At 48.8% G+C, this 18,800-nt stretch overlaps 1 protein-coding gene across 1 annotated transcript in view; it reads right to left on the bottom strand.

Annotated features, from left to right (window-relative positions):
* The window catches only part of LOC119406598 (low-density lipoprotein receptor-related protein 3-like), a gene marked incomplete in the record, with an annotated part of 50,856 nt that overhangs the window by 11,281 nt on the left and 20,775 nt on the right, over positions 1-18,800 (bottom strand). Inside the window, 2 exon segments of the mRNA XM_037673333.2 lie at positions 12,541-12,775; positions 18,583-18,702. Coding sequence (XP_037529261.1) covers positions 12,541-12,775; positions 18,583-18,702 — 355 coding nt within the window.

The raw sequence follows: 18,800 nt of genomic DNA, 5'->3' as shown, positions 1-18,800 counted from the left end.
GTATACTACTCGCACTAGCCTATAGATACCCAGGCTATTTTTTATTTTCCCCTTAAACTAATTAGTTAATTACTTTTAATTACCTAACTTTTTAATTATTGGCCGAAAACCTAAAATATGAACACTGAGCTGTAGAGCACTTTTAGAACCACGGACTGTATTGTTTCCTGTACGGTACGAACTCGCGGTGTTATTTTTTCCGCGTTGTAAAGAAAGCCCGCGAAATTTGAAAAGAGGCCACGTGACGGGCCGCGAGCGCACTGCTATAGTGCTGCTCTCAAACGTGCAACCGGTGAACGAGGTTGCCCGCGGCTGCCACGGGGAAGCGACAGGGTACCTTGAAGGTGGCCGATGTTTGGGCGTCCGTCTTTCGTTGAATGACGGTGCAAATGCACGCTGGTGGCCGAGCGCTGCCGAGATAAGCGTCTGAGACGGATAAATAAAACAAGAAAATAGCTTTATTGTCTCTTTTGAACTTGAGATGCGTAAAAGGAGGCGATGACGTGAAGCTAGTCACGGGTGGCGTTGGTAGGCGAACGGCATGAGGAGACTTTTTTTTTTGTTTTCGGTGATCGGTGCTCGTAAAATTAAGCCGCGATTACAAAACATGTTCAAAGAGGTCGCCATCTGCTGCAATACAACTCTGGCATCTCTTTATCAGATTTTCCGTGACGTTCTTGACCATTGTTTCGGGAATGGAGTTGCAAACTTGTCCTATTTTTTCTTTTAGGTTACCTGGTGTTGTGGTTGGTGCCTGGTATACCTGACTCTTGACGTACCCCCAAAGAAAAAAATCAAGGGGGTTTAAATCTGGAGACCTTACTGGCCAAACAATGGGCCCGTGTCGCCCTATCCACTGCTGCGGGAAAACTTTATCGAGCCAATTGCACGCTTTGCTGCTTCCGTGCGCAGGAGCTCCATCATGCTGATACCAGATATCCTAGCCAGTGGAACTTCGCACAGAAAATTTTCAAGTGGTCCATCCAAGATATCCTTGACATATCGTTCGCCTGTAAGTGTGCTGTCGAAGAAGACAGGTCCGATTATAGTACCACCGTAAATGCCACACCACACACTGAATGACCCCTGATATTGGTGACGCGCCTGCCAAACCCAGTGAGGGTTCTTGTCACTCCAATAGTGAGCATTGTGGAGGTTCACTTGAGCATTGCGCGAGAAGTTAGCTTCGTCGGTCCAAAGTACAGTAGAACCTTGCTGTTACGTTCCTCACTGCTGCGTTTTCCCGGCAGAGCTCCCATAGGATACAATGTATTGGGAACCCCGCTGTTACATCGTAACTGTCGGACCGTTCCCGTATTAATACGTTGCGAAGTGCGCTCGGAGCCGACCGCGTGACTACCGAAGAGAGCGGCCATGGTGCATTTTCACGCAGCTTGGCCTGGTTTGACCGTAATATTAGCCGCATGAGAGGCGCAAGCAACAAGATCTTTCAATTGATGCAAACAAAAGCATGGCCTTCGAGATTTGTAGTGCAAAGATGGCGTCTATGACGTAATTGCTCGCGAAAGCAAGGCCTTCGAGATTGGCATTTACTATTGACAAAAGCATAGCCTTTGAGATTTGTATTGCACAAACATGGCGTCTATGACGTAATTGCTTGCGAAAGCAAGGCCTTCGAGATTGGCATTCACTTCTGCCATCGCGTTGGCGTAGACTCATCATCATTGTTATTTGTCGGAGAACGGGAGGAGTTCGAGCTGGTTGGAGCTCGCATTGTTGTGCGCGCGGTTCGCGGTCGGACTCGCCGCGCTGGTCACGATTGCGTGTGCTTAGTTCTTTCATGCCTACAGCTGTTGGTGTTAAAAAAATCACATACGTTGATTACATTTCTGTGGGTGAGGCCGTCCCCAGCTCCACGTTTTCTATCCATCGACTAGATCGTGGCTGAGCGCGCCAATTTTTCGTGCTGCTCGAAAGCACTGAAATAAAATTCTGTACCACTAAATATTTTGTCGATTTTCCCTGTTTTTCAGCTCTTACGTTTCCCGTCTCTTACATTTATTTCCCTATGGTCCCTTCAAAAACATATCAGCGGGGTTCTACTGTACCTTGTTCACGAAGCCTGGGTCTTCTTCGGTCTTGATTAGGATCCAATTTGCAAAGTCTGTGCGATTCTGGAAGTCGCGAGGCTCCAATGCTTGGTGCAGCTGCACGTGGTAGGGATGAAGTTGTCTCTTCTTTAGTATTCTCCACACAGAAGATTTCGAGACACCAGCTTCAGCACCCACACTACGGACACTTGCCTGGGGGTCTACAGAAAACTTGGACAGGATATTCCTCTCCACTTCCTCGACCAAAACTGAAGATTTGTGCCGTTTCGTGGTAAATGTCCCAGTCTCTTTCAGCGTTTCATAAGTACGCACAATGGTCATTGAGCTCGGCCGCGTACCTGGATGCCAGCGTTGAAACAGCTTGACTGCCTGCCTTCTGTTTCCGCGTGATGCACCTAGGGCCAGAACCATATCCGCTCGTTGCTCATTTGAGTACGGCATGTCAGCTGCTTTGTCACAAACGACAAACGAACGCGTCAACAAAGCGCGCGCGCAGCCACTTTCAAACGGCAGCGCGACAGCACGGCCCCAGCCGCTCACCCAAGAAGCGCGAACAACGAAAAGAACAAGTATTAAAAGACGCCGGCACGCCGACGTTCTCCTCGCCCACTCGAAGCCGCCGCAGAGCCGCAGACAACCAGATCAAGTGCCCGGTAAAGCCTGCGAGCGTGCTGTGAGCTGCACGGGATTGGTCGAGGCTCGATTCAAATTCAAATTCAATATGCATTGTTTAACGGTCCAAGACGTGAGAATAGCCTGTAAAAGCCATAGAACGGTCACGTGATAGCCACCTCCTCTCCCATGACGCGACGCCGAGTGAGTAGAACCGGGGAGAGAAATCTCGAATTGCAGCAGCCGTCGAAGGCATTTCATCGTTCTGTCGCGTTTCGCCCTATCTACATGAATCCGAATCAAACTGCTGTTTTTTTTTTCCTCGCAGTCGTGACCGCTTTATCACCGCGACAGCGCTCGGCCACCAGCGTGCATTTGCACCGTCATTCAACGAACGACGGACGCCCAAACATCGGCCACCTTCAAGGCACCCTGTCGCTTCCCTGTGGCAGCCGCGGGCGACCTCGTTCACCGGTTGCACGTTTGAGAGCAGCACTATTGGCCGCGAGATCGAGTGGAGTCGCCGCCTGGCGGCTACTGGCTGAAGCGCGCCTAGTGTGGATTGCTGCATGCGTCGTCTGCTAGCCGCGTTAGTGTTTGCATGTGCGCGTACGTCATGCAGGGCCTCAAAAGGCGGTTTGTTCCGTTGCGTTGGTGCAACTTTAACCGCTCGTACGTATGCCTAACACGATGTAAAGAAGCATTTAGGCCTTGATCGGCTCTATATGTACTGTACAGTGATGTGATTGACTGAAGCTGTTTTGGAGCAGGTTTTTGGAGCAGCAAAAAGTGCATTTTGGAGCAGGTAAAAGGGCTTTTGGAGCAGCCAAAAACGCATTTGGGAGCAGGGAAAACAGCTTTTGGATCAGCTAAAAGCTCACTGCCAAGGGGAAAAATGAACCGTGTCAAGCAAAACAGTCAAATAAGGAGGAACTGTTTTGAAATAAAAAGTTCTGTCTAATAATGGCTGTTTGCATAACACCATTGGTTCACCTAACAGCCCCGTAAGCGTAAACATTGGACAATTAGGGTGTCAATGCAGGCTGCCATTGGCGTTGCGGTCTTATAATGGCTTAGAGTGGCCAAACTAACAATGCAGGTAGGGCTTCCCAACTAAAGCAGAATCTCGGTGATACGAATCTGAAGGGGGAACGACAATATTCATATCGCCCAAAATCTGGTATCATCAAAAGACTAGAAAGACCTGTTTTCAAACCACGATATACGCACAAAACATTAACTTCTGTCAAAAGAACTCGCGTATGCCTATCTGGGACACACGTGAACGGACAAATAAGGGACGGCGCAGCTGGCTGCCGCGAAAAGCGCGCGTCACAGCTTCGCATGAGGTCAACTGAAAACTAAGTGAAGTCCGCTCAACCATAGCGACAAGCGAAGATCGACACGAAAGCCGAAAGGCTTCGTGCCAGGAGCATAGGCAGAAATTTTTGTCGGGGGGGGGGGGGGGGGGGGGGGGTCGGCACCTCCTTTCCTTGATTTGAAGTGGGGCCGGGCAGGCAGATGTGGTCAAGTGTCATTTTGGGCAGGAGTTCCGTTTACTGAGAGATGAACAGGGGTGCAGAATCCAAGTATGAAACCAATCGTGTTAGATGCAGTTGTTCCGTTTAAGCAGCAGTTCCGTTTAAGAGATTTCCGTTACTGAGAGTCTACTGTAGTTCGTTGTATATGGACTCGCCTTTAAAAACGTGCGCGTAGCGGCCAAGCCGTTTTTTATTCTGTGCACTTTTATTAAAGTGCTCACAACCCCTCCGGTCACGAGCTAAGCCTTTTTGCGTCGTGAAGCGACGCCCACTACGTGCTCACGAGTGAATTACCCGCCTTTGCAATGAACTGACACCGGTTCACCGAGGCGCGGTACTGCCACGTGGAGCCATCATTCCTGGCTAGTTGCGTGCAGCGCGTCGCCTATTCGGCTTGCGGAGTCCCTGCTGGGCCGCTTCCTGTATGACGTATGCACACTGTAGATGATCACTCGCGCCCTAAACTTCCTCGCTGACTCTATTCGCTATCACCAGGTATACGTCACTTCTTACTGCGCGTGTGAGGCATTGAATGAAGACAAACTCACATTACGTTGTAAAATGGAAAACTTGTATTCCTATATAAAGCAGAGAAAAGGCACGATACATTCAACACTGTACACACGTCCGCTCTCTACTAGTTCTTCTGAGCGTCTGGTTAAACACGCAGGCACGCAGTCCGTCCCCTCCTCCCGACGTAACCGTACACCACCCCCACAAGCACAACACTCGCGGAACGACGCACTGCTCCTTTTCAATCAACACCGCCGTCAAAGGTTGCCCCGCCGAGGCCATGCCGGTGGAGGTGGCGCAGTCTGAGACCCTCGATGTCGGCAGACGAGGAGTTATGGCTCTTTCCTGGAAAGCGTCGACTGTGCACGTCACGCTCAACTAGCACGGATAGAAACAAAATAAAAATACAACAGCGCGTTGTTGAAAATGACGGCTTGGGCCGCGCGCGCAGTCTTTGCGGCGGGAGGGTCCGCGGAGGCCTTCGGAATTCTTAACATCCTCCCCCGCAATGAGCACACGCTCATTCTCGGCCGTCTTTGTCCTTGCTGGCTGTCTAATCGTTCAGCTCAAGCGGGTACAAGGCTTGTACCGGTCGTCGAAGCTCCCTCTTGTTTGGTAGAAGCACTTGGCAGGCGCGTGTTCGGCCGTCTCTTCCCGGGAAGGTTTTTAGAACCCGGCACAGCTTCCACATCTGCCGAGGGGCTCTGTCCTCCCCGAGCAGAACTGTCTCCCTCATGGATGCTTCTTCCTGTTCCTGGTTTTGTTACATGCGTAGAACGCAATTGCAGAAGATATTCGAGTCTCCAACGCCGCCAGAATGAGTCGACAAGGGCGCTACGCTGCCTCCATCTTCGGCCCTGGGTACCTGCTGTTGATTTCAACCCCGTGGTCTCTCGTAGAGGAGGCAAGCTTGTTAATTTGCGGCCGACCAGGAAATGGGCAGGTGTCAAGGGCATAAGCTCCCCCGCGTCCGAAGAGATGAAGGTCAAAGGACGAGAATTAACCACAGCCTCTGTCTGCGTTACAACTGTGGAGAGGCTGTCGTAGTCAAGGCAGCTTTTTCCGAGCACTCGGCGAAGGGTGGCCTTGACGGTTCTCACCATTCTTTCCCAAAAGCCACCCCACCATGCCGCTCTCTCGACAATGAATTCCCAACTGATATTATGCCCACTGAAGAAAGAACAGACCTCGCATCCCTTTATGGCGTGGAACATTTGGTTCAAGTCCCTTGAAGCTCGTTTAAATGTCAGAGCGTTGTCGGATAGCACAACCTTGCAGATTCCTCTCCTCGATACAAATCTCTTGAACGCCATCAGAAATGACTTTGATGAAAGGTCTCTAACAAGCTCGAGGTGCACGGCCCTTGTCGTCGCGCAAGTGAACAAAGCAATATAAGCTTTGTGTTCCGACCCGCTTTCTTTGTAGAATATTGGCCCCGCAAAGTCGATACCGGTTGTTTCGAAAGGGCCAGCTTGGGTTACTCTGCAGGCAGGAAGCGGGGCAGTAGGCTCTTCTGCGGCACGGCAGCTTTGCTTCTGACAGGGAAGACAACGTCGAATGACCGATTTGATTGTTTGTCTTCCTCGAATGATCCAATAGCGTTCTCGAAGAGAGGATAACATGTCCGGCACTCCAGCATGCAGTAGGCGTTTGTGCTCCCAGGAAATCAGCAGGCGTGTGAAAGGATGAGACGGTGACAATATCACAGGATGCTTCGCTTCTTCTTCTTCTTCTGTACTGTACTGTAGCCGCCAACCAACTCTCATTATACCATCACTGTCCAAGAACGGATTTAATGCCATCACTGGTGATGTCCGATTGAGAAGCCTAGAATCGCGCAGTGCGCAAACGTCGTTTCCGATCGTTTCTGAGTGGCAGGTTTTCTGCCAAAGCTTTTCCGCGTCGGCTATTTTCTCGGCAGTGAGCTCTCCCGTCAACTTCGACCGACATCGACTGTTGTGAATGAAACGCCTGACCCACGCTGTTACGCGGAGCACTCTCGTCAAGGAGCTATAATTTTCCAAATTAATCAGTGGCTTCGGGCATGTTACTGCGACAGAGCTAAACACTTGGACCGCTCGCTCTTCTTCCATGCAAAGCCGGATCGTACCGAGATCGGACTCTGAGACTGTAGTGTCTAGTTCTACTTTCTCTAGCCACTCGGGGCCTGTCCACCAGTCCTTGCGTCCGACCAGCTCAGAAGGCAATATCCCACGGGTCAGCAAATCTGCGGGGTTCTCTTTGCCTGGGCAGTGTTTCCATGCTGTTGGATCTGTCAGTGTTTGAATTTCTTGAACGTGATTGGAAACGAAGGGTTTCCACCTCTGAGCGCAGCTCTTGATCCAACTGAGAGCGACGGTTGAATCTGTCCAACAGTGCACGGAAATGCTCTCAACGTTAAGTTGTTTCGTGAGGTAGCTCGCGAGTCGTGCACCGATCAACGCTCCCATCAGCTCTAGCCGCGGCAATGACAGCCGCTTAAGTGGAGCGACTCTTGCCTTTGCCATCAACAGCACTGCGGTGACCTCACCTTCCTGACTTCGCGCTTTGATGTAAGCTACTGCACCATATGCCATCGGGCTCGCGTCGGAAAATATGTGCAGCTCCGTTTTCATCTCGGCACGTTTCAGGTCGCGAGCTAATGTCCTTGGAATGGTTATCTTCCGAAGATGAGGAAGCTGCCGGCACCATTTGTCCCATCGCTCTTGCACATCTGGGGGAATAATTTCATCCCATGCTGTACCCCGCACCCAGAGGCTTTGAAACATTATCTTTGCGGTAATCGTAGTGGGCGCAAGGAAACCAAATGGGTCGAAAATGCGTGCTGAGGTCTGTAACAGAAATCGCTTTTTGTCCTGCCTACTTGCCAAAAATGCAATCAGGGCGGACATCTCAAACACGAACTCATCTGTCGCAGGCCTCCATTCCACACCGAGAATCTTTGTGGGGCCCAACTCCGGTATAGCCGTTTGGGCTGTCTCAATCTCAGTAAGCGATGCCATTGCGTCTTGATTATTCAATCGCCATTTCCGGAGGTTCATGCCTCCCATCTCGAGTATAGCCTGCGCTTCCTTGCATATCTGCTCTGCCTCTTCTACACTGTCAGCACCAGTCACAAAGTCGTCGACATACAGGTTGTCACTTAGGAGCTTAGCGGTGCGGGGAAAGTTCTCCTCGACACCTTTCAGATGATGACGCAAGGTAGCCGCGAGGAGAAACGGGCTGCACGTAGCGCCGAATGGCACCCTTGTCATCCGGTATTCTTTGATTGGGGGTAGTAATTCGCCTTGCTTTGGTGTACTTTGATACCACAGAAAGCGTAGAGCGTCACGCTCCTTTTCAGCCAGCTCGATTTGGAGGAAAGCCTTTTCTATGTCAGACATTATGGCCACATTGTGCACTCGAAATCGAATCAGGATGTCTGACAAACTTGGATTTAGGTTTGGTCCTGCGTAGAGAACGTCGTTCAATGATAGCTTCCCTGCTGCTTTGGAGGACGCATCAAATACGACCCTCAACTTGGTTGTTTGGCTACCTGGCCGGACAACGCCTCGGTGCGGCATGTAATAAATGGGCCCCTGCGGGGACTCACCCAGTTCTCGGGCTTCCTCAGTGTGTCCGGCATCAAGGTAGTTCCGGACTGCCTGATCATAGCTGCGGATCATTTAGTCATTTCGCAGTAGTTTCGCCGTGAGTGAGTGAAGCCTGTGGGATGCTGTCCTCTTGTTGTCTGTCAACTGTGATGCGTTCTCTTTCCATGGAAGCCTCACTTTGTAACGACCGTTCTTGTGGACGATGGTGTCCTCAAATGCCCTAAGAACGTCGTCGTTTTCGGTGGTCAGCGGTGCGTCATCGACGATCCCAAGGTGTTCCAGTTCCCAGAATGACCTAAGTTGACGAGAAACGTCATCTGGTTCTGTGTTCACACTGACTCGCATCACGCCGACGCTCGTTAGGCACGCTGCGGCAGACGATGTGGTGTCTGTGCCCTGCAGTGCCCATCCAAACGCAGTTTCCACGGCCACGAGCTTCTCAGTGAGTCGCTTGACACTTCCTGTCGTGATGTCCCAGTAGTGATCTTCCCCAACAAGCAGCTCAACTCCAACTCCAGGATGGTAGCCATCAGGTACTGTGTCAGCAAGTTCGAGGCCTTGTTCCTGCGCGATGTTGGCAATGCGGTCGTCCGGTGGTGGCAGCAGGTCTCCGCTGATCTCGGGTATCTCCAGCGCTTCGATGCGGACTCTGGTGTTGTCGCGCCAGTTTCTTAGCCAGCATTCCACCCGACGACAACTTCTTTCCTATAATGGCCTCTGGCTTCCGAAGGCATAAATGGTCAGCCTCTCCTCTCCTATGACGCGGAGCTTTAGATTGCGGGAAACCTCTTCTTGTATGAACGTTCTTTGGCTGCCCCCGTCGAGAAGCATTCGCACCAAAGCACTCTTATTTTGTCCTTCCGCAAGCGCTCGTGCCGTCTGTAGAAGTACACGTGCCCTTCCTCGGTTTCGTTCCACCTGTAGTGACGACTGGACTGTAGTACTTGTTGGTGCAGCACCTTCGCCTGAGGGAGGCGGCGTTACTCTTTGGTTGAGCTCGCAGACACCTGTTGCGTGCCGTCCTGAGCACTTCGCGCACTTGAGCCACCTCGATGTTCTGCACACGGCGGCACGGTGATTTCTTTTTGCACACTTGTAACAGCGCCTCTCCTTTGACATCACGCCCTTTTCTGGTCTATGGGAATGGGGTTGATACATTCCACCGCGGTATGTCCTTCTTCATCGCAAAAGGCGCAATGCACCTCGCTTCCAGCCACTGTTAGAGTAGACGCCGACGGTGTTTGATGACGATCTCTTGTGAGTGGAGCTTTCTGTTTTACAGCGGCATCAGGCACCGGTCGCACTGCACGTTGTGCTCTCTCTCTGCTCTCTACCTCCGCCTTCAGGAAATTTAGGAACTCCTGCAGGTCGCCTTCAGGAACGGCTTCCGATGTTGTCTTTCTCCTGTAGTACTCGAGGCAAAGCTCACTCGGGATGCTCTTCCGAAGGATCGTCAGCAAAAGCACGCCTTATGTGCTCGAGGCCACACCCAATGCCTCGAGACTGCGGACACCCGTCTGGAGTTCATCGTAAAGAGTCCGCAGTCTCTCGGTATCGTGTAGATTGTGCACTGGGCGGACCGCAAGCAACCGCGCCATGTGCTCCTCAATGATGACCTCGTCCCTGCCGAATCTTTCGACCAATGTCTTCACAGCAATGTCATAATTTCGATCACTGAGTGGCAGTCCATCGATAGCGGCCGCGGCCTTTCCGGTAAGATAGCTAGTCAGATACTGGAACTTGTCGATGGTGTGAAGCGCTGGAATCTTGTGAATCGTCGACTCGAACTGGTTCCAGAATCTAGTCCACGAGCGCAGATCTCCATTGAACTTGGCGATCTCCAGCTTCGGAAGCCTGGTTGTTAATGACGGCAGCTGGAGAGTCGTCGCTACTGTGCTCTGAACAGCATCAGAATGTACTGCTTGTTTCGAATCGTTGGTTCCTGATGAAGTGCTTGATCTTGTTTCACTCAAGGCTTCGTTTTTTAGGGCTCTTTTGATTTTCGTCTTCATAGTGGTGATTTTCTTATTATAGTCAATGCATTCGGTCAGCGCGGCATCGAGTTCCTGTAGCTCAATCTTCTTCTCGATGGCGTCGTTGACTGCCTTTAGCTCATTTGCTTGCTCTACAAGGTTTTCCAAATGTTCTTCAAGCTCACCGATCGCTGTTGCTGGCGCTTGCAGCTGGTCGCTGCTCTCTGCGATGATGGCGTCGATGGCTTGTCGAAGGGTGGCTTGCTTCTTCTGCAGTCGTTCCATGGCGCTTTTGAGGTCAGCAGGCGAAGTAATCCCGGGTTTCGGCACAAGAAAATGTTACTCATGCCCTAAACTTCCTCGCTGACTTTAATCGCTACCGCCAGGTATACGTCACTTCTCACTGCGCGTGTGAGGCATTGAATGAAGACAAACTCACATTACGTTGTAAAATGGAAAACTTGTATTCCTATATAAAGCAGAGAAAAGGCACGATACATTCAACGCTGTACACACGTCCGCTCTCTACTCGTTCTTCTGAGCGTCTGGTTAAACACGCAGGCACGCAGTCCGTCCCCTCCTCCCGACGTAACCGTACACCACCCCCACAAGCACAACACTCGCGGAACGACGCACTGCTCCTCTTCAGTCAACACCGCCGTCAAAGGTTGCCCCGCCGAGACCATGCCGGTGGAGGTGGCGCGGTCTGAGACCCTCGATGTCGGCAGACGAGGAGTTATGGCTCTTTCCTGGAAAGCGTCGACTGTGCACGTCACGCTCAACTAGCACGGATAGAAACAAAATAAAAATACAACAGCGCGTTGTTGAAAATGACGGCTTGGGCAGCGCGCGCAGTCTTTGCGGCGGGAGGGTCCGCGGAGGCCTTCGGAATTCTTAACACACGCTTTTGTACGTTCTTCGTGCCTCCTTCACTCCGGACTGTGCACGTGTGCGGCGAGTAGCCTGTGCGGCGAAAACAAGCATTTGCCATGCGGCGGAAAACAAGCATTTTGCAAGCAACATGCACTCTACGCCTCCGCGATGCTCTCGCGGCCCCGCACGACGATGCGCGGCTCGACTGTGTGACTACTCAAGTGCACTTGAGTTGTCACACAGTCGAGCACGCAGTATACGCTCACTGTCACTGCATCGACGTTTCTCGGTGCCCGCGCCGCTCAACAGCGAGCTACTTTCGTTTCTACAAAGCGCTCGCACGACGCGGCGGCGGCGAACTTGCGAACGGCAGCATGGCGCGCTCGTACCGCTGTCAATCCACACAGTGTACGGCATACGCCACACGCGCAGCCGAGCAGATATCTACAGATGACTGTGATATAAGGTTGTCGGCTAGAAGTCATAACTGCACGTTCATCGACGGCCGCCACCTCGCCTTCGCTCTTTTCCGATGCTTATCCGCGAAGGCATCGCCGCAATCACGCGGAAATCGTTATCACTGATCGACCGGTCTTGCCGTTACCGAAAAGACGGACAACCTTTTGCAGCATATTGTGGCGTCGACGACTGTAGGGACGCAGTGAACCTTTATGCGATGGAAAGTTATCGCGGTTGTCACTTGCTTCATTTATGCCTTCTTGCGTTCCAAGGCATTGTTTGGTTCATCGTAGGCGGTCGTAGCTGCAGAGAACGGCGTCAGGAAAGGTTACCGTGCAAAAGTTGACCACAAGGCTTCATGTTGCCTCTTTTTTTTTCCTCACTGCCATTCTGCCACTGAATAAAAGGCTGGAAAGTGAGCGACCTCGCTCACAGCGTCCGAAATGTGCATGCGGTGCTTGCCGATCAGGGATATCTTAGTCTCGAGCAAACTGGAGCAAGGCATGCGCGAGCGCGCGCCCTTCTCACGCTTTAGAAGGCCTGTTTTAACTTTTTTTTCGGTTCGTATGCACCATATTTTTACTGCGACCGTGTCTGAAGTGTTCGTTGTAAAAGTACGAGGCTTTGAAAAATGTTCGCTATATGTGGACGCAGCTTGAATGGTTAGCATTGTAAAATCGTAAGTGCACCCAAATATGGTCGTTATAACCGATAGATCGTTATAAGTGGGATCGTTATAAGTGGGTTCGACTGTATTGCAAAAGTGTGGTGAGTAGCTGCAGTTCCCACACTTTCAGAGTTGTACATGCTATTATTGACTTCATGATATACAGGTAATTTGAATCATTCTGTTGAGATACAGAAAGAGGCTGGGAAAAAAACAGCAGTAATAAATCTGCCGCACCTGTGGTCGCCAACAGCAACTGCATATGGTGGCGGAGGCTCTCGAAACCAAAAGTCTGGTGGCGCACTGTCTGCAAACAGCGGAGGAGAGTCCATGGGGCCCTCAGCGGCTGCCGCTTGCTGCTGTGCCAGCCGTAATGCATACAGCCGGCATGAGCAGCTCACAGCCACCACAACAAGCAACCCGCAGAATAGGGATCCAATGATAGCAGCCGTTATCATGCTGTTCCTCAAACCTGGGAAAAAAATCAACACCCAATAATTTCAAAGGACAAGACTATTTAATTGAGTTTGTGGGAATCGAGCGTGCCCTCCCCTTTGGCGCCTCGAGCGCCGGGAACCACCGTTAATCGGCGACATGGCTACCGTGGCTACGCTGCCATGCCTTGGTCTTCCTTGCATGAGCCACGCGTCCGAACTTGCCTGAGCATGCTCACACCACCACGTGAACACGCTAGCCTACGTCACTGCGCAACGCCTGTCCTCATTGGCCGCCAGTGACAAACCCCTTCCCCCTTGAGCTCGTTTCTGTCTGGCGCCGGCTTGCCCACGTCAGATGCTCTCAGACCAGCACGAGAGGTTGACGCGCTGCTCTAGCAGGCGGCTTCTCGTTCGTGTGCTCGACTGAGAGCATCTGACACACGCAAGCCAGCGCCAGACAGAAGCAAGCTCAAGGGGGAAGGGGGTAGTCATTGGCGACCAATGAGGACAGGCGTTGTGCAGTGACGAAGGCTAGCGTGGTCACGTGGTGGCGCGAGCATGCTCAAGCAAGTTCGGATGCGTGGCTCGTGCGGGGAAGACCAACGCATGGCTCACACCGAGCAAAAAGGCCTGGCGGCGTAGCCACGGTAGCCATGTCGCCGATTAACGGCGGTTCCCGGCGCTCGAGCCGCGCGGGGCCAGCACACGCGCTAGGTGGGGAACGAGGTGCCAAAGGGGAGGGTGCGCTCGATTCCCACAAGTTCAGAGGTTTCACACGCCAGGCATGATAACAGTGCAGTTAAATTTCTTCTAACTTGTCCAGTAATGGACCAATTTGAAAAATTCTTTCAGTAAAGCTCTCCTTAAAAGGCACCCTAAGAGTTGTAATGTGTGTTAAAAATTTGCAATGGGACCTGGTGGTGAGGAGCCCTTTAACATGCACCTATATAAGAAAAAATGAAAGGTTCCAAGCTTTTTCTGTAATACTCTTTGCTGCCAATTGAAACCAAACAGTAGGCAGTTCCAAACTTGCTCTTCAATAGGTTCTAAGCATCAAAATTAAGTTTAAAGGATCACTGACAGCCAAATTTTTTACCTGTTCGAGCTGCTCTTTGCTTATGACCAGACAATGAAAAACAAAACATCACCTCAGCTGACTGCTGGTCAAATAGAGGATGGGGCCTTTGCAGTGTTTCTCACACACTAATGCATAATAAAGCAAACACAAGGTCCAGTATAAACTTGGTTTACTTATATCATAAATCTCTCAAAGGATCTTGCAGAGCTGGCAGTTACTAGATGCAAACCCTGATCAACATTCCAATGTAGTTGAATAAATTCACAATTTGAACATTAATATTTTTACAATAATTATCTTCTTGTTTAGTTGGCAGCCACTCTGCTTTGTCAAACTACAGCTCCTATGATGTAATTGCTATAGGTTTTTCTTGAAAAACATTTTTGAAGATTAACACAGAGATCTCTGAAGGTTCTCAAGAGCCTATAACCCTTACATATCCTGTGGATGTGAGTCCTATAACCACTGCCATACATAAAAGCGTCCTTTCCAATGGTCATTATCACTCATAAGTCTCTGGGACAGGCAGAGCATGAATATAGCAATGCTTCAGAAACCTTGACATTTAGCCATATGGTGCATAGTCGTGACAGTTTCTTTTTTTTTTTTTTTTTAAATAACCGCTAGGTTATCAAGAGCAATATATTTAGTTAGCCTTGATTGCAACAAGATTAGAATGCTCAACCTAACAGAGCAACATTAGCTCAATGAAAACTTACGTGCCAACTTACGCATCATGCTGCAGATAAGAAGCCAATTGCAAGAACAAGTACGTAGTTACTATCACTTGCGGAGACGAAAACAGGAAATTAAAATGAACAATTTGACTTACGTTGCAATGAAAGCCACATTCAACACATGTAATAAGGTCAGTGATGTGCAATTGTTATGCTAACATCATTGCTTGTTTGCAAGCAACATTAATAAAAGAGGGCACAAATACCAAAGTTAATATGTACAGAGTTTTATTATCCTCAGTTTAACTTAATTGCACAATAAATTCCTGAAATACAGGTATTTTGTGTGGTTTGCCATGTTTGTGATTTTTTCCCTCAAAAGTCCTTAGACAGTTAAGGGGGGAAGAGGGTCTTTAAAAATCATCAAGATTCCCTTTACCAATTTTAATGAAACTGCACAGTCTTGTTTTGTTTTCTTTGCTGATTCCAAATATGCAATTATTCTTCAAATATGTCAATTAGTTCCAAAGTTAATTAAAATTAATTAGCGTTGTTTGCAGGAACAATGGAGCAAGAACTACTCATCGAAATCTTGCTTTAGGCACATAGCCGGATACTAGGAAACATAAGCTTCAAAAGGGTAGGAATACTTTTTTGATGTGCAAACTATTAAGAATTAAGGGCACTACCTCTTTCTCAAGTATGATGAACCAACAAGCCTGCATCGCCACCCTAGTTGAACAGAAAGCTTTGATATGCTGTATAATTTTTAATAGTTTGCACATCAAAAAAGTATTCCTACCCTTTTGAAGCTTATGTTTCCTAGTATCCGGCTATGTGCCTAAAGCAAGATTTCGATGAGTAGTTCTTGCTCCATTGTTCCTGCAAACAATGCTAATTAATTTTAATTAACTTTGGAACTAATGGACATATTTGAAGAATAATTGCATATTTGGAATCAGCAAAGAAAACTAAACAAAACTGTGCAGTTTCATTAAATTTGGTAAAGGGAATCTTGATGATTTTTAAAAACCCTCTTCCCCGCTTAAGGGAAATGATATATGTACTCACAGGATTGTATTTCACTTGTTCTTTGATGAGAATAAATATTGTGATCAAAAAGTGCACTGTTTTTTTCCTAGTTGTGCTTAAAGTGAAGAAATTGCGAAACTGACGGAAAAGTGTTTTGTGCGGCCAAAATGTATTATATTTTTTTCAGACGAACAAAATCTTTTTTTTTTTCACAAAGCTAACTCCGAAACAGTCGTTCTGGACCTAATAGTACCTGTATCTACAGTAAATTACATCAAAATCGGGAATGGTGACCGGGATCTCGTATTCGATTTTATCTGGACACACCCTCTAGGCATTATATGGTGAGCTTCCCAGAAAACGACTATCCCAGAAACATCATGTGCCGACATGATTTCTTCAGCACATTGCTAAGGCACGTGCTCGCAATACTCCTCTTCACAATAGGGGTATAAAGGACACTGGATATCCAGTTTAGAGCTAACATCAGTTGAAAAACAAGAAATGAATAAAACATCATAAAAAAAAAATTAAATCAGGAAATAAAAGATACAAATATATACAAACATAAAAATAAATACACAATGCTTAGTGCATTATCACAAGTTGTGCGTGCGTGTTTTCATAATTTTTTTATGCTGTTGAAATTAGATTTTATTTGTACTGTCCAGTTATTTGGACATTTTTTGTGGCTCCTTCTATGAAAAAAAAGAAAAAGAGAGTCCATTGGGGACTATACTTTGCACGAAAGGTCGAATGAATTAATTAAATAAATAATAATAAAAAAAAAACAACAAAGTGAACTGCGTGCCTCAACAACTTATGTATATATCAAGGTTTAGCATTCCCAGTGATGCTACCGAGGACTTCTGATTTGGAGCAATTTTTGGAGCAGCAAAATTTCCGTTTTGGAGCACTTTGGAGCAGCAAAATTTTCATCTTGGAGCACTTTGGAGCAGATAATTTTGCATCTGGGAGCACTTTGGAGCAGCGAATTTTACATCCTGGAGTGCAATACAGAAGCGTATTGCATTAACATTCAAGCACCTAAGTATTATTATGGGGCTCTTATGAAGGCTAGAAATATTTCGATTCATTACAAATCTCATGGAAAAAATCATTTCAGGAGCATAGGCGTGAGCACAGGGGGGGCAGGGGGGGCGCGCCCCCCCAATCACCTAAGAGGGGGGGGGCGCAAAATCTGCCCCGTACATTGACCCTTGCGACAGCAATTATATGGACACTCTCGGCGGATTTTTGCCGTCGCCGTTGCCGTAATTTTCCATATAAAGTACAAATTAATAACATCACCACGCGCATTCTAGCCGCGGGTAAAAGCTCGCGAGCACATGCGACGAACGCGGGTGAAGCGGAGATTAAACTAGCCGGCCGTCTGTCTCCGCCGCACGGACAGCGCGTGAGATAACATCGTCCCGCGTGCGGGCCTGCCGTCGATTGCTCATCAAACAGAGAGGAAACGCCCCGCCCGTCTTTCGTAAGGAGCATGAAGGGACGCCAGGGGAGCGGCAGGGGGGGGGGGCATCTTTCAAAGGGCACAGTCGCTTGCGCACTTCGAAAGATGCCATCAGGAGACGACTCCTGAGGCATCAGGAGACGGCTCGTAAACTTGCTGTGCTCTCAACGCTTACTTCGCGTTTAGAGAACTCAAAGCAAGAAAACGCTTCGGTTCCTGGAGGGGCCATATTCCTTTAAACCAGCGTTTTGTGGAGTTACGCGATATCGGATCCAAAAGAGTTAGCTGCTAGTCTTACTTCGTTTCACAATACAATTTTATGGTATCGCATTCATTGCTTCGCTCTTAAGCGAAACTGAGTTTTTTTAACCATTAGCTATTGACCCCCGAAAGCGAGGGGCGGACGTGTAACATGGTGCAGCCGCTTCACTGTGGGCCGTCAGCGACGGGCCCGCTACTGACAGCTGCGCATTTGCGGCTGCTCCGACCAGGAGATATGATTTTACTAATGAGATGATATTTTTAAAAAAAAGCAAGCAAAAAATTCGAATTGGAACCCTAGCACGTGAGCTCGAAAGGGCAGGGCCTTTTAGGGGGTATTTACCGCAGAGTGATTACAAACTCGGACGTGCTGGCGGAAGGAATTACGAAAAAGCTGTTCTGGATGAAGATCCATGGATAAAGTATATCTGAGGAAAAGTGCCAACGCGTTTCCACCGTTTGCGTGCTCTTCCATAAACGCGAAGCAAGGAAAATTCGATATTGTCCCATATATCTACTGCGAGCGATCCCAGATTTCATTCCGCGATGTCCGGAAACAGAAGTGACAGACATTTTAGCGGCACTCATGTAGTTATTACTGAATATTGCTTTCCTTACGGTGCCGTGCGACGCTTGAAACGAGCTATCAGCAGCGTTTCTGGAAGAGACGACGTCCGCCGACGGCCTAGACGTCATGAGCCTCTGCGGAGAGCGCATTTTGCTGTCGAGCCGACTTGCAGAACAGAAGCTGCGTCGGCACCGTGCATGGCATCGTGGCTTACTCGGAATGCATGCACGAGCGCTATTTATTCAGCAGAATAATTCTTGGTCCATGATTGCGACTTTATTGGCAGCCCCAAGATCGAGCTGCACATGTTCTGACGCGCCGGCGGTGCGATTGCCGGTGATGGACGCCCCCAAACCCGAGACTTTGGTGCAATTTGGCGCAAATTTCGTCGATATTATCAGGATGGCGCAGTAAATACAATTTGGCGCACTTTGGCGCAGGAGTGGAATCACTGCATTCCACTGTATTAATTCGACATGTTGTCATAGGTTGGCTTTTAAGTGGGGTGGCAAATGGGAATAGTAAATCCAATTTTAACTATTCCCATTTCTAATTATGGTATCCACAAAGCTGATCTTATACCACAAACATTTCGGATGTAGGCAATCTGAAATAAATGTTCATCATTCAGGGGCCCCTGATCTGAAATATATTTTCGTCCTGCAAGCATACAAAAAAACCTTGCACTATTGAGGCATTGCAGCATATATAAACATGGCTATTAATAAAAAAAAGCCACAAAAGATGCTTACATCCATACTCATCGCTGCCATCTGGGCAATCTGTCACCCGGTCACAAACAGAATCTTCTGTAACACACCTTCCATCACCACACAGATAAGCGCCTCTTTCAGAGCGACACTTTTCTGGTCCTGAAACATCAAACAGTTGGTACAAATTAATAGAGGAGTGTAGTCTCCAATTTTAGAGACCAAACTGACTGTAGCGTAGGCTTAGCATGCTTCCCGGG

The sequence above is a fragment of the Rhipicephalus sanguineus genome, chromosome 1 (genome assembly GCF_013339695.2).
Source record: "Rhipicephalus sanguineus isolate Rsan-2018 chromosome 1, BIME_Rsan_1.4, whole genome shotgun sequence".
NCBI lineage: Eukaryota > Metazoa > Arthropoda > Arachnida > Ixodida > Ixodidae > Rhipicephalus > Rhipicephalus sanguineus.
This window is presented reverse-complemented; position numbering and strand designations above follow the sequence as displayed.